Here is a 13675-nt window from a genome sequence, read left to right on the forward strand (position 1 = left end):
AGCTGTTGAAGAAACTGGCATCTTTGCCTCTTAGTTAAACAATACATAAAAAGAATTACACTGGAATAGATGATGTGCAAAAACGGGTGACAGAGCTGTGCAGTAATAAATTCACTTGTGGAAGAAAGTGTCCGGGACCTACTTTTTCATACTTCTTACCTCCTAGAGTGAAGATCTCCTGAAAGGTAGGGACAGCACATGTGGGCTGAGCTGGAGGGCCAGGATGATGTGTTTGTATGACTGCTTTCGGATGAAACAGGTTCAGGTGATCCACATAGCGAAGCTACCCTGTAGTGTGACCATGGTTTTTTCAATAAAATTGTCACAACTGTTATAAATATGGAGGTTTGATGAGAGGAAGGAGCCCAAGCCATCCAGAGCCTTTGCTGAGACTAACAAGAACATACAGAAGTGCCCCAGCCAGCGAGAAAGACTTCCTACTGAGTCTTGAGGTAACCCCAGAAACCAGATGCAGGGAAAACCGGGCTTTTCCAGTTCTGGTGTTCAAACAGCAACTTTTTTATTTTACACATAAGTACAGCTATTACTCTGTGTAATGTGAAAAGTTACTCTAAAGTGAATATAATGCAGTCCTGATATTCTCTTTAAGAAGGTTGAAATTGATACGTGCCAATTTAGCAAAGTAAGCTTTCAAAATGGGCGTGATGCTTTTTGTTTTTAGCTGAGGACTTCAAAAACCTTCAAAATAGCTGTTACCTTCTGTCCTGGAAACTGTCAGGAACCTATAAATAAATATAAAATAATACAAGAGCAAGAAAAGATGTATGTCAGCAGTTAATGTTGTTATTAATTCTGTTGTTCCTTTTTTTTTTCTTTTTACAGTGTATCCTATTCAGTGCACGTCTCTGAGGATTACCCAGGTACAGTGCAACATTCTTGTCCATGACACATGTATGCATGTTAGTTCAACTTGATATATTCAGATGAGAGTATCTGAAAGGGTATTGATGTCTTCCAGGTGCATCCTTGTGCTAATCATTTTCCATTAATTAGATTATTTTCACAGTCATTTCTTCTTTTCAGGTGACATTTATCAGCTGGGTCAGGGTGAGAAAACCTGGTTCACAAGTTTACACAGACCAAAGTTTGTGATGCTTTCCATGTCAGGAGCCAACAGTGACAGGAATGAGAAAGCGTTCAACTCCTCTTTGGCATGGTAGATAAAGCTTGATCTTTTGAGAGGCTGAGCAGCCTGGCACAGGGCCAGCAAAGCACTTCTGCATTAGACCTTAATGCGACTGGTCATGGTCTTCAAGTTAAGCCTGTGGACTGTGCATTGATGCTTTTCAGAGTCAGTTGGAGCCTAGGGTTTGTTTATGGGTATGTCTTTGGTAATGTAAGCTTGTAAAGCTGTTGCCAGCTGCTGAGTCCTACCTCCCTTTCATACTCTGAGAAGGGTTGGCAAAAGCATTTGTGTGACCATGTGGCCAATCTAGACAAGCAGAATTATTCATAGAATCAAATCATAGAATTATTATTATTAAGGTTGGAAAAGACCTCTGGGAATATCAAGTCCCACCATCAACCCAACACCACCATGCCTCCTAAACCATGCCCTGAAGTGCCATGTCTACATGTTTTCTGAATGCCTCCAGAGATGGTGACTCCACCACCTCTCTGGGCAGCCTGTTCCAATGCCTGACCATGCTTTCAGTAAAGAAATTTTTCCTAATATCCAACCTAAACCTCCCCTGACACAGCTTGAGGCCATTTCCTCTCATCCTATCACTAGTGACTTGGGAGAAGAGACCAACCCCCACCTCGCTACAACCTCTTTTCAGGTAGTTGTAGAGAGCGATAAGGTCTTCCCTCAGCCTCCTCTTCTCCAGGCTAAACAACCCCAGTTCCCTCAGCTGTTCCTCATAACACCTAGACCCTTCACCAGCTTTGTTGCCCTTCTCTGGACACGCTCCAGCACCTCAGTGTCCTTCTCGTACTGAGGGGCCCAAAACTGCACACAGTACTCGAGGTGTGGCCTCATCAGTGCTGAGTACAGGGGCACGATCACCTCCCTGCTCCTGCTGGCCACACTATTCCTGATACAAGCCAGGATGCTGTTGGCCTTCTTGATCATATGTATTTTGTATGAAAGACAACCAGGCATGAGCAAAAGCTAGTTTTCAGCTAGCTTGTTTCCTTGATTTCCTTCACAAGGAGACTGCACAGATACTTCAGATGGCACAGAAGTTTGCAGAAGCAGAAGAGGGAAGCGTGGATGAGGGCAGACAGGCACTGTGAAAGTAAAGGTATATGGTTGCACCAGAGGTGTACTGTTGGATTGCCCCACATTGTGTATTTTGCACCTGGGAATATTTAATAGTGTAAGTACCATGAACGATAATGAAACCCTCCGGCCTTTTTTGATCTTTATCAGTAACATCTCTGTAATATTTCTGAATGAAATATTTCTTGTTTCTTTTAGAATCAATCTCTAAAGAAGTGAGGCTTTGATATTCACTGATAAGCAGTAGACTATGTTCAAAACAGCAGAGTGATTGAAGCAGATACAGAGAGAAATCAGCATCACCAGTGATGCTAAATACAATGGATTATGTGAAAGAATGCGAACAACCTTTATAAGAGTTGTTTGGTTTTTTTAACCAGTAAAAACTGGAGGGAAAACTGCTGCTAATAACAACCTATTCAACCTGTAGTAAGGGGAGAAACTGAGACAAAAATACACAGTCATAGCAGCGATAAATAGGTTTGCTGATTACAACATTGGCCTGGTAATGAATAGAGGAACAAATAGTTGAAAAACACTGCATCATATGTTATTAAAGTTTGTTTTATTAAATATCAGTAATGGATTTATTAATCTCAGGGATTAAGCTATTATGAAGGCACAAAACTTGATCTCTGGGAATCCCTAACTAAATGGCAAGCTGGAGCACTGAACCAGCAGTTACTCCCATGGCACATGAGAAATCATCTCTGGGCAAAATTCTGTCTGACAGACCTCAGGCTTCCCTTACAGATGCTATTTGCAGCATGCCCTGATGGCCTACAGGCCTGAGTGACTTTGGTGTCTCTAAAACCTAATGAATATTCTCTGCCATCACCACCTATATTTTGAAGTCAAATAGAATTTGAACATTTTACATGATAGGTAGCTTGGTGAGGGGGTGTAAACCAGCTGCACACGTTTACTAATCAAGGCTTTGGAATAGCTGATTTCATTAATATCTCAAGCTTTTGCAGGATCTATGTTTGCTTTGTGATGAAGAGGTGATTAGTGGTTTAGGATGATAATGACTGTTTGCCATTTTACAGCTTTGATCCTAAAAATACTTGTTTTGAGTTGGTGAGCCAGATTCTTTGTTTCCTGACTTTGTCCTAAATCTCTAATTAACATTACTGCTGACTGTGGCTTTCTTCTCTGGCATGTATTTTAAGGGATGTTTCAGGGACATGTTAGGGTGCAATGGTGTCATGTCCGGGAAGCTCTGTGCTGATGTTCTTGTCAACTGGAAGATGTTCTTCAAGTATTGCTGCTATTTGATAGAATTCAGAGCAACATGTGCTCGTCAAATCAAATTTCTCACAGGATAAATTACATTCAAGTCATTAGTGCATAGCTATACGTAAATTGTATCATCTGGAGATTAAGAGTGTAATACACAGTGGATCAAATTTGGAAATCTGAGAGAAAGCTGTCAGGCTTGATCATCAGATAAATTGCTAATGCATGCAATAAATATATGAAAATGGAAGAGATTAAGTTACTTTACAAATTATGTTCATTCAGCCAAAAGTGATACCACCACATGTAAATTTTAGGTACTATAAGAAGAGCTTTGGGTACTGCATATACTGTACTTCCCTGCATTGCTGTTGTGTATGCAGTGTCACTGCTTTGGCACTGATAACTGTGTGTAGCTACTGCAGAACTGCTTCATAAAGCATCAAAAGATTACAAAACAGCTGACTATTAAATCATACTTATGGGAACCATAATATGAAATTACAACTTGTTAATAGGAATAGTGTTGAGACAGTAATTTCTCAAAGTTATATATACATCGCTGAATTATGAAAATATCACTGAAAATTTTAGAGGCAGGTAATAACAATCCAGCAAAATATCTCTGTAACTATATTCTGGTAACATTGACACAAATGGGGAAAAATAATGCTCCGAAGGAGCAGTTACAGAATATAATGTCAATGGGTAGCCTAAAGTTCCATTAATATCAGTGGATCACGACTCCCATGAGAACCATTACAGCAACAAGCATTTTGCTAATGAATATATGTTCGGAGTGATATGTGTTCTCTGCCATAAACTTGTAAAACTTCAGTAGTCTTTTATCCCAGTGGTTTGGGGGTTACACACACGTTAACAGAAACACCCTTTTCTTAAACCTCGTTGGATTGCAGCAGAGATGGAGACAACTAGTTTGGTAGCAAGTGGTTTGCTGCATCCCTCCACTAGGTCCAGGCACTAGGTCCTCCGCTTAAGAGGAGAGGTGTTCCTGGGTGTAGCATGTTACAAACTGGATGTTGAAGAAAGCAAACCAAAACCGGTATCTTCATATCAAGTTTCATTAGACTGATGGAAGGAAAGAGAAAAACCCTAATGGCTGCCAAATAGAAAACAGAAACTTGGCAGTGAAAATCATATTACCCATATGCCAAGAAAGAATGACAATGGGCATAAAAATATAATGAAAATCTATAAAACCTGTAACTGAGCAGTCCTTTTTCCCATATATGTATATTTTGGTAAATGTCTATGCTGTACAGCACATATTGTTGATTTTCCTACTTTTTAATACAGCAGTAAGTTCTAGCACATGGATATCTTGTCTGCCATCCATAGGTGGTGTTAGGTATATTTAGAGCCAAATGGTGGCCTCAGTTATTCCAGCTCATTAGACTCAATAGCAGTACATTACACTCCCAAACCTGGGAAAGAAATGGACCTGTGTTGTATATGCTCAGAGCTATCCAGCATGGTGAGGCTGACACTGAAATGATGACAGCAAGGTGGAGCATGCAAGTAGAGGCAAGGCAGGCGTCCATGGAGAGGGTGAAATGCAGCTGTCCTGCAGGCAGATTTACAGCCTGTTGTGCCGTTAGACAGAAGTGGGAGAAGGAGTGAATGCTGACAGAGGGCTGGAGGAATCCCATTATATCCGCATGATGCTGTCGCTCTATAACATATCCCTCTGCCAAGTGTGTAGCCAAGCAGACACAGACTGAGCTGATAGAGCAGGTTGCTGTTCCCACTGGAGTGCAGAGCTCAGGGAGCAGTGGTGTCAGCCTCCTGCAGCAGTTGCCTGCACGCAATATATGCATGTTGAGCTGAGCGCAGATCACTCAGATTACCTTGTGGGACAGCACAGGAGTGGAAGTAGGCGAAGGTGTTAGATAGTGTCAGACTTGGTAGATGTGTGTGAATGTGGCAGAAAGGCTGTTTCACAGGCAGCAGGCTGGAAAAGCCCCATGTGCCTGTCTGTGTGCGGAGGTGCAGCTGCTAGTTTGCAAAGGCAGTGTGGCACACCTGTGCGAGGGAGGGGCGGCAGCACCAGGTTTCTTCTTGATACAGGCTGCTGAGAACCTCTGGAATACAAAGAATAATATTATTGAATTTATTGCTCAATTTATGTTAACATCTTTAACATTTCACTGCAAGCACTGTGGTCAAAGGCTTTGAGATTGCAGGCAGTATACTTAAAATTACATATGACTTCACACACTTTACTGATGTGGGACCAGAGTCTTTGGAATGATGATGGATCAAGCCCTTGTTTCAGTTCTCTTATTTGTGTCTTTATCTGTGATGATCTTGTCAGTCCTTCTGCTCTAGAGCATAAGTTTCAATTCAGTCAGGATCAGTAGAAAACAAAATAGTATTACTTTCATAGGCAGCTCCGCAAAATTAGCTTCTGCAGATACTACATAAAAACTTGCTGTTCCTTGTCTGTTGTAACTAAATGTTTGGGTGGAAAGCAAAAAAGAAACCAAACCAAAAAACCATCACACACACCCCTCAGCCTAATCCCTACGTTTTGTGAGAAAATTTGGGATAGAGTTTCCATATTCGTATCCATACTTAACATTCCTATAAGTGGGAGAATTTTTATTTTCCTGAATCAGGCACAAGAGAAGTTTTCCACTGATTAGAAGATACTTCAAACAGCCTTTATGTGACTAGGCAAAATGAGGCACAAATATTTTACAGCATGGGCAGTTAACACCCAGCTCTGAATGCAGCCTCAATCTGCACAGCAGATCTAGCTTGAGTTTTAGTGTCAGGCATAGCAAATAGCATAGAATAAGTCTTCATTTCGGACACGGTTGGCTCAAACCCCCATAAGCCTTGTGAGACAGTTCAGAGCAGTGCCTGGTGTGTTTCATGAAAGCCATGACATTGGACTCCAGGGGTTTGCTTGTATAAAATTTGGGTCTGACTCTTCCAACCTTCTGGTCTTTTTCTTTTCATTAGCAATCTCAAGAGAAAAAAAAACACACCAGGAAGATGATAGTTCTGGGCTTTCTTAACCATCTGGGGAGTGGCTCCCTATGGTACAAGGGTGGGCCAGGCAACACGGGAAGGGGCTGGCAGAACACAACTGGACTTCACCATGCAAGGTGTTTTTCTTTCGTAGATAACACTTACGTTTCCAGTTCTGATAACGATGAAGATGTGTTAGTTACAACAGACCCAATTCCAGTAATTTTCCACCAAATCGCTTCAGGTAATCTTATGTCCGGAGTGTTTTATCAAGTTCATGTTTTGTGAGGAAAGACAAGATGTTGCCTGCACTTAAAGGGAGATATGTTAATGTGTGCAGCTGTACAGTTTGCTCTTTTCTCACAGTGTTGCTGTGGTAAATTGTCCTACATTTCAGAAGAGAATAAATTAAAATATTTCTTTTGGGGATCACCACAATTGTGTAGACAAAATGTATTTCACTCTTTTAATGTCTTACAGTCTGTGCTAAAGCAATTCTCCTTGAATACAGTTGAGGTGCTTAATACTTCCCAATTATAAGTTTTCATGCTCACTTGTTTAAAACTTGACTAACTCTTCACCACTGGAGATGAAACAGTCTATAACTACCATTGTCTCTGGTGAATTATTTCAGGAAATTTAAAACAAAATGGTTCAGCTGTTTCACTAAATTAGACTAGAAAAAAAAAACATTTTCCCCCCATGACTTTGGGAACCTCTCATTTGAAATTACTTTGATACTTTCAAAAAGTATTTGATACATGGAAGGATATGCTTTTCAGGCATATAGGCATGTTTATAAAATATTTAACCAAGATTTGTGGATACTCCTTAGAAACTTTTTAGATTTTTGCAGCGAAAAACCCTGGTGATTTCAGGCTGCAGGAGAAACTGCATAAAGCAGTCTTAATTCTGGCAGTTCTTCAGATAGAAACACTTGACTTTGCAGTCTTCTTATTATTACAATGCTTTAGGGCTTTTTTTTGCGTAAGACAGAATTACTTTGAATTCCACTGGAAAACCTGTATGATCTTTAGTCTCTGATCTCATTTATACTGATGTAAATCAAGAGCAATTTTACTGAAGTTGGTTCAGTAGCATCCAAACAAAACCTGGCCATTACAGTCAGAAGTTTAAGACAAATTTTACTTGCAAATATTTCTATAATTAAAAAAAAATAAAGCCTGTCGTTTAAAATAGAATAAAAACCTCTGTTCTGTATAGAAGATGATCTGATTTAATTTTGCTGAGGGGTTTTGATTTTTCATTCTTTATAAAGTATACAAAATTAATGAATGACACTAAATTGTAATTCATGGATTGAGAAAAACAAATCTCCTGGATGGACTGAGTTTCATTTCACAGTTAAAAATATGACTCTTCTGAGACATAGGGGCTTCTTAATTTTAGTCTTGCTTTATTGTAAACTCTGTGATTTTCCTACCTGTAACTTTTTGTTCCTTATTTGCTCTACTACTGCAACTAAGTATTTCAAGCCTGTATATGCAAAATTATTTTCACATTTTTCACAGATGTTCACTGTTTTCCCTTTTCTTTTAAGAATTAAGAAAAACCAGTGATGTCAACTATTGCTTATCCATAAAATCAAAATTACAGCGGGAGAATGGAGAGGTATGTATTTCTTGTATTTTAGCAGAAGCTATTTTAAGAAACAACAGAAAATAATAAAATATGAAACGTTTACTACAGATTTCCTGCCAAATATGCGCTTACACAAACTGTACACATTTACATATTTTAGAAGATGTGTGTAGTCCTCTGGGTTTCATATATGGATTAACCAGTGAATCACTCAGTTGGGATAGGGATGCTCCCATCCTAGCAAATATGGTTTTGCCGTTTATTTAATTTTTTGTTCAACAGTGGTATAGACCCTGTCTGCCCTAAAAATACAGACCTCCTGGAGAAGTAGGTCATGATGCTGTTACCTTTTAACCTACTCTTGCGTATAGGACCACATCCCGTTTATTAGCTCACTGCTTCTTTGTGTGACCTACAGCAGTCCTGCTGGAGGCTGTAGACCTCTGCTTGACTCCATTCACCATAAATAGCGGCTGAGTATTAAGGCCTTCAGGTCATTGTTGTATTTGTGCTGTACTTCTGGCATGGGTCCCTGACCAGTCTCACTGAGACATTAACTCAAGAAAGAAGTGGCACTATTATGAAGTCTGCAGGGCTTGACAGTGTTATGGGCTCAAAGAAAGGCATAGGCTCCTACCCCAAGCAAGAAATTGAGCATTGTATCAAGAATTCAGGTGCTTGACTTAAAGACTTTGTTTGTAAGGGTGGTTGCTGAGTTCCTTGATGACTGCTTTTTAGGCTCTGATCTGTATTTGATCCTGGAAAGGGGACATAAGCATGCCCAGATATGCTAACGTCTAAGGTTGGTTTTTTTAGTAGAGAAACCTGATTTGATGTCAAAAGCTGCACTGGGAATACTTTGCTTCTACTGCCTTGTCATTGTATTCAGTGTTCGGTAAACATCAGAAAAATTCAAGTGCAGGAATAATTTACCCATTTGATTAAAAGCTTGAATACAGTTAGCTTCTATGGCATAGAGTTTGAGCCTTTATTCTGTTTTTTAGTTGAACAAGGTACTTAAATATGAAAGTACTAAGAAAAACCCTTTAAAAAAGGTCTCAAACGCTGACCATTTCTGTTGGCTAGACAGTTAGAGGTTTGGTTAGAATAGGATGGGTTTGTCACTATTCTAATGTGAGAGTTTCATTTCTCTTTGGTTTGTGTTGAATTTTTGTTCAGTTGAGTTCTGTTTTAACACAGACTTCCCCTTGAGCTAAGGTTATTATAAAACAAAGAAGACCAAAGTCACTTTGTTTCTTTTCAGTGAAGTAGAAGCAGAAATTATTTTTATGCCTTGTTCTAGAAAATTTCTGTGAAATTGGCTGAAATACAATTTTTTTGTTCTATGTATACATACAGTGAATAGAGCAGGAATTTAGAGGCAAAGGTAAGGAAATGGGATTAGAATGTCTGACTATAGAAATTGGTGATAAGGATATATTTGACATTAATGAATATATGGGATTTAGGGGTAACTTCTATTCTTTGATTCATACATCTGATTTCTCTTCCATTACGGCAGTTCTGTGCAGGACATAAATACAAAATAAGCAGTAAGTACATCATGTTCAGGTTGAAGTGAAGAATTATGATTTTAACAGGTGTTCTTTATGGGATCCTTGTGAATATAGGGCCTAAAAATGACACATGCATTGTGGGAAACAAGAATTAATATCTTCAAGCAATTACATAAGTAAAGGTTCCATTGGTGGGAAGCAGTGTGTAGCGCTTCGGCTCACTCTGAGTTGCAGTCTGTACCAGGATCAGTTCTATTTACTTGAGTGCAATTATTCACAGAGCAGCCTATTTAGAGCAGGTTTTACTTGGGTAAGCATATTACTTTCTAATCCTTAATTTTCAAAGTCTCAGAACAGAGCTAGTCAGAAAATGAAGTCTGGACTTTTCTGGCAACAGGCTGGTGCTTCTGCTAAAAATATCGATTAAGCAGCAATGTGTCAGTTTTTCACAGAAGGGAACTTAAGAGATCCCATCCTTAGACTTGAATTATTTCCTTAAACTATTAGAAATTATTTACCACAATAGAATAAATTTAAATATTATTACATTTCTGAAACACTGAATGAACTAAGTCCAGAACCTGCCTTGGTGAGTAAATTATGCTTTGTTTAGCAAAAGCACAGAGTGAGGCACCCCTGCATAGTCTACTGAACTCCCCAGTTCCTTAAAATACCACACTGTCTGTAGCCAGACAAAGTATTATTTCTCCAACATATATTCCAGGTGTTTTTATGTACCCAGTTAGTAGGTACTTGTTTTGTCTGGTATTTTACTATTCTAAAACAGGCCCTTAGTACTCTTCTGGAGAAATGATAGTAAAAGATCTCTTAATGAAGGCTGCTATGAGCTTATTTGTAAAAACATAATTCCTGTAATTATAAAATTAGGACTATAAATGCAAGATAAGCATATTGCTTGTATCATTGTTAATTTTCCTTTTCCATTAAGGAGTCGTGGCACAACAGCACAGTTGAAGAAGACTCTGAAGGAGATAATGATTCTGAGGAGTTTTATTATGGAGGACAGGTAATGGAGGAAATTGTTGCCCAAGCTTCAAGAAATTAATATTTGAAAGCATCTCTTGTTCATTCCATTATAAATTTCCATAATGAACTTCTTATGTTTGTTCAACATTGAATAGAATGCCATGTGTATATATACATAGTATTTTATAGCAGAAATATTGTATATGTTATACTGTATACTTATATCAAATTTAAAATAAGATTAGTTTGTTTACATTTGCAAAGCTGTAGGAATAGAAAAAGCAAATGCTCTTCAGAATGTTTGAAAATAGAAGCCAGTTGCTTACTTCCAGGAAATAGATATTCACTCTTTGAAGCTTATCCCATGATTAATGCAAATGGGAAGTCAAGCTTGATCCAAATCTGTTTCCTTCTGGAGAATTGCCATTTTGTAAAGGCAAGAGCACTGCAATTTAATGGTAAAAATGCTTATTACAAAACAATTTTGATCTAGGCAATACCATTCTTTTTCTTAGCTCTACAGTTAAATTTACCTTGAAAAGTGCTTTTGTATTTTTAGATGAATATATTGCTCTGTGTCTTTCCTGCTCGTTCCCTCAGCAGGATTAGTTATTGTTACATTCTCTTATGTATTGGGAAATAAAATCTCTTAATCTCTTTTCCTGTTGCAGTGTCAATAGAGAACTTCACGCTGCTAGCCTTTTTATTCAGATTTTTTCTTATCTTTTTAGTTTGACTATTGCCCCAAAGGATTCATTCCTCACTTATGTTATTAGAACTGTTTATTATTATGAACATTTTAACGAATTACCGTTGCTGTCTATGAAAGCTGTCACTGCTTCAGCCTTGAGGCTGAAGCCATCCGTGCCCTGGGTGCGCAGAGCTGAGGCTGCAGGAGCACGCCAGCAGTGCCAGCTGGTTGCATCGGTGCAGAGAGCGTGGGATGCTGATGAGCAGGACATTGCTGAGCCTCTTATCTTGTAGAGCCAACAGTGTGGTGGGGTTTGAACACAAAATACACGTTGAGGTGCTTTAAAAAAAAACAACCCAACACACCCCTAAAAAGCTATTAAAAGTGATATTGAAACTGGAACTGAAAGAATTTTCAGTGTCAGAAATAACTGACATGGGGTATTGACTCATGTTCACTTTAGAAATGACTGCAGGAATTGTCTTCCTTCAGCTCCCAACTCCTACAGCCCCATGGAGCACTGGGGAGGACCCTGTGCACATACTTCAGTGCAAAGAGCGATGTTTTATTTTAATCTGCCTGAGAGGAAAAATCTTCTGATTTTGCCCTATAGTGATGAGTTGTGTGGACTGGCTCCATTTTTCAACTCTGCAGAAAGGGCAGTCACCTCAAGGTGAAGGAAAAGGCAGCAAACAGCTGGGAGTGCTTATCTCTTGAACAAGTGCTAATACATTTGTTAAAGGATGCCTGCCAGTGCCCAAATGAATTAATAAATATTAACACTGCCTATGAGATATGAACACAGAGAGCAGTACCTCATTTTGAAGGGTATAAAAAAGCTGTGTAATAGGCAATAGTGGTTAGAATTTAGTTGCCTTATATTTGAAGTGGAAACTAAGTTAGATGGCATTGTCATTTTTTTAAGATATTAAATTTAATCGAAGGAATTTAACTAGCAAAAAAAATACAATTAGATCAGCAATAAAATAAAATATCAGATGATTGTGAATGTCTTGAGTACAGAATATTCAAAAAGCAAAATAAAGAGAACAAACAAACAAACAAAGACATAATGGAAAGTATATTTAACAAGAGAGAAGATAGGAAATTTTTAATTTAAAATTTCGTGGTCAAAAAGACAAAATTCTAAAGAAGACCTGTAGAATTAAAGAAAATATTAAGGACTTAGAAAATAAATAGGAAATTGGGTTATAAGCAAAGTTCCTCTTTCAAATAAAGAGATTGTAGGAGTTATTAAGCGAGCACAAGGTGTCTTAGGAAGACAAAATAGTTGACTGTGTGTGTGGGGAAGAAGCAAGGCAAGCTGCTTCATTTGAGACAAGTATGTGCAAAAATATTGGCTTTATCAACTAGAGGAAATAGATGCCAGTGTATTTGGGTGAAATACAGTTGGAAAAGGTGGAGATCAGGGAAAATTCTTAACATTTCTAAGTGGTTACAGCGGGAAAGACAAGAGAGCAGCTGATGATGAAACAAGGACCATGGAAGATGGGAAATGGCATTTGATGGACAGTGAAAACAAGATACAACCTTTGGGTCACAAATTAAATGTTTGTTTCTGCTTCCTAGTCACCTACTTGTAATCCTTCCTAAGGATTTAATGGATAAATACTTTAAAATAGCGAAGTGATTCAATAGCCTAAGTCCTATTGATTTTCAATGGGATTTAGGTTTGTAAATCACTTAATCTTTCAAAATGCAACCTTTTGTCATTATGTGGGACAAAATAATCTGGATCGGGTCTCAGATTAAAAACAGAGACTTTCTAAACAAAGACCCTTCAGACACAGCAAAGTTATCCAGTTTTTATAGCTTTTGTATTCACTTTCTCTGAGACTTTCTGTTAATTCTTACTTTGAACCTCTTCTACATATGCAAGTGAGAACAGGAGATTGAAATAGTAATACTGCTGCCTTTGGTGCTCGCTCTCACTCTCTCATGCTTCAGTTACAGGACATACTTGCAAATGCAGATATACAAAACTCTGGCAGTCTCCTCTGTGTACATCAGCATGTCTGTGGCACTAATTCAGGGGTGGAAAATACCATACTGTTGTCTTATAATTTGCCAGAACACTGCTTTGTTTTCTTTTTGAGTTCATAACCTCTTACCATCAGAAAATAGATCGGGGAAAGCATTATGTTGAGCAGTTCAGTGTTCTGTGTTGTGTTTCTTTTAGATTTTACTATTATTGATACATGCAACTGGTTAAAAAAAATGTGGTTTAGGACCAACAAAGGTGGCAGGTGCACCACAGCTACAATATGTGAAATGATTGCTGTTGTTCTGTCTTTGGAAGCAGGACAGAAATTATTTATGCATCTTTAAAGAATTCATCTTTGAGTAATGAGCATGTAAAAAGGATTGGGTTTCACG

General features: G+C 38.5%; 1 protein-coding gene across 1 annotated transcript in view; it reads left to right on the plus strand.

Moving 5' to 3' along the window:
- PARP8 (poly(ADP-ribose) polymerase family member 8) overlaps positions 1-13675 on the plus strand; it is a 125011-nt gene that overhangs the window by 50582 nt on the left and 60754 nt on the right. Inside the window, exons 3-6 of the mRNA XM_064438290.1 lie at positions 844-881; positions 6636-6725; positions 8043-8113; positions 10550-10627. Coding sequence (XP_064294360.1) covers positions 844-881; positions 6636-6725; positions 8043-8113; positions 10550-10627 — 277 coding nt within the window. The remainder of the gene's footprint in view (positions 1-843; positions 882-6635; positions 6726-8042; positions 8114-10549; positions 10628-13675) is intronic.

This window comes from Phalacrocorax carbo, chromosome Z (assembly GCF_963921805.1).
Source record: "Phalacrocorax carbo chromosome Z, bPhaCar2.1, whole genome shotgun sequence".
NCBI lineage: Eukaryota > Metazoa > Chordata > Aves > Suliformes > Phalacrocoracidae > Phalacrocorax > Phalacrocorax carbo.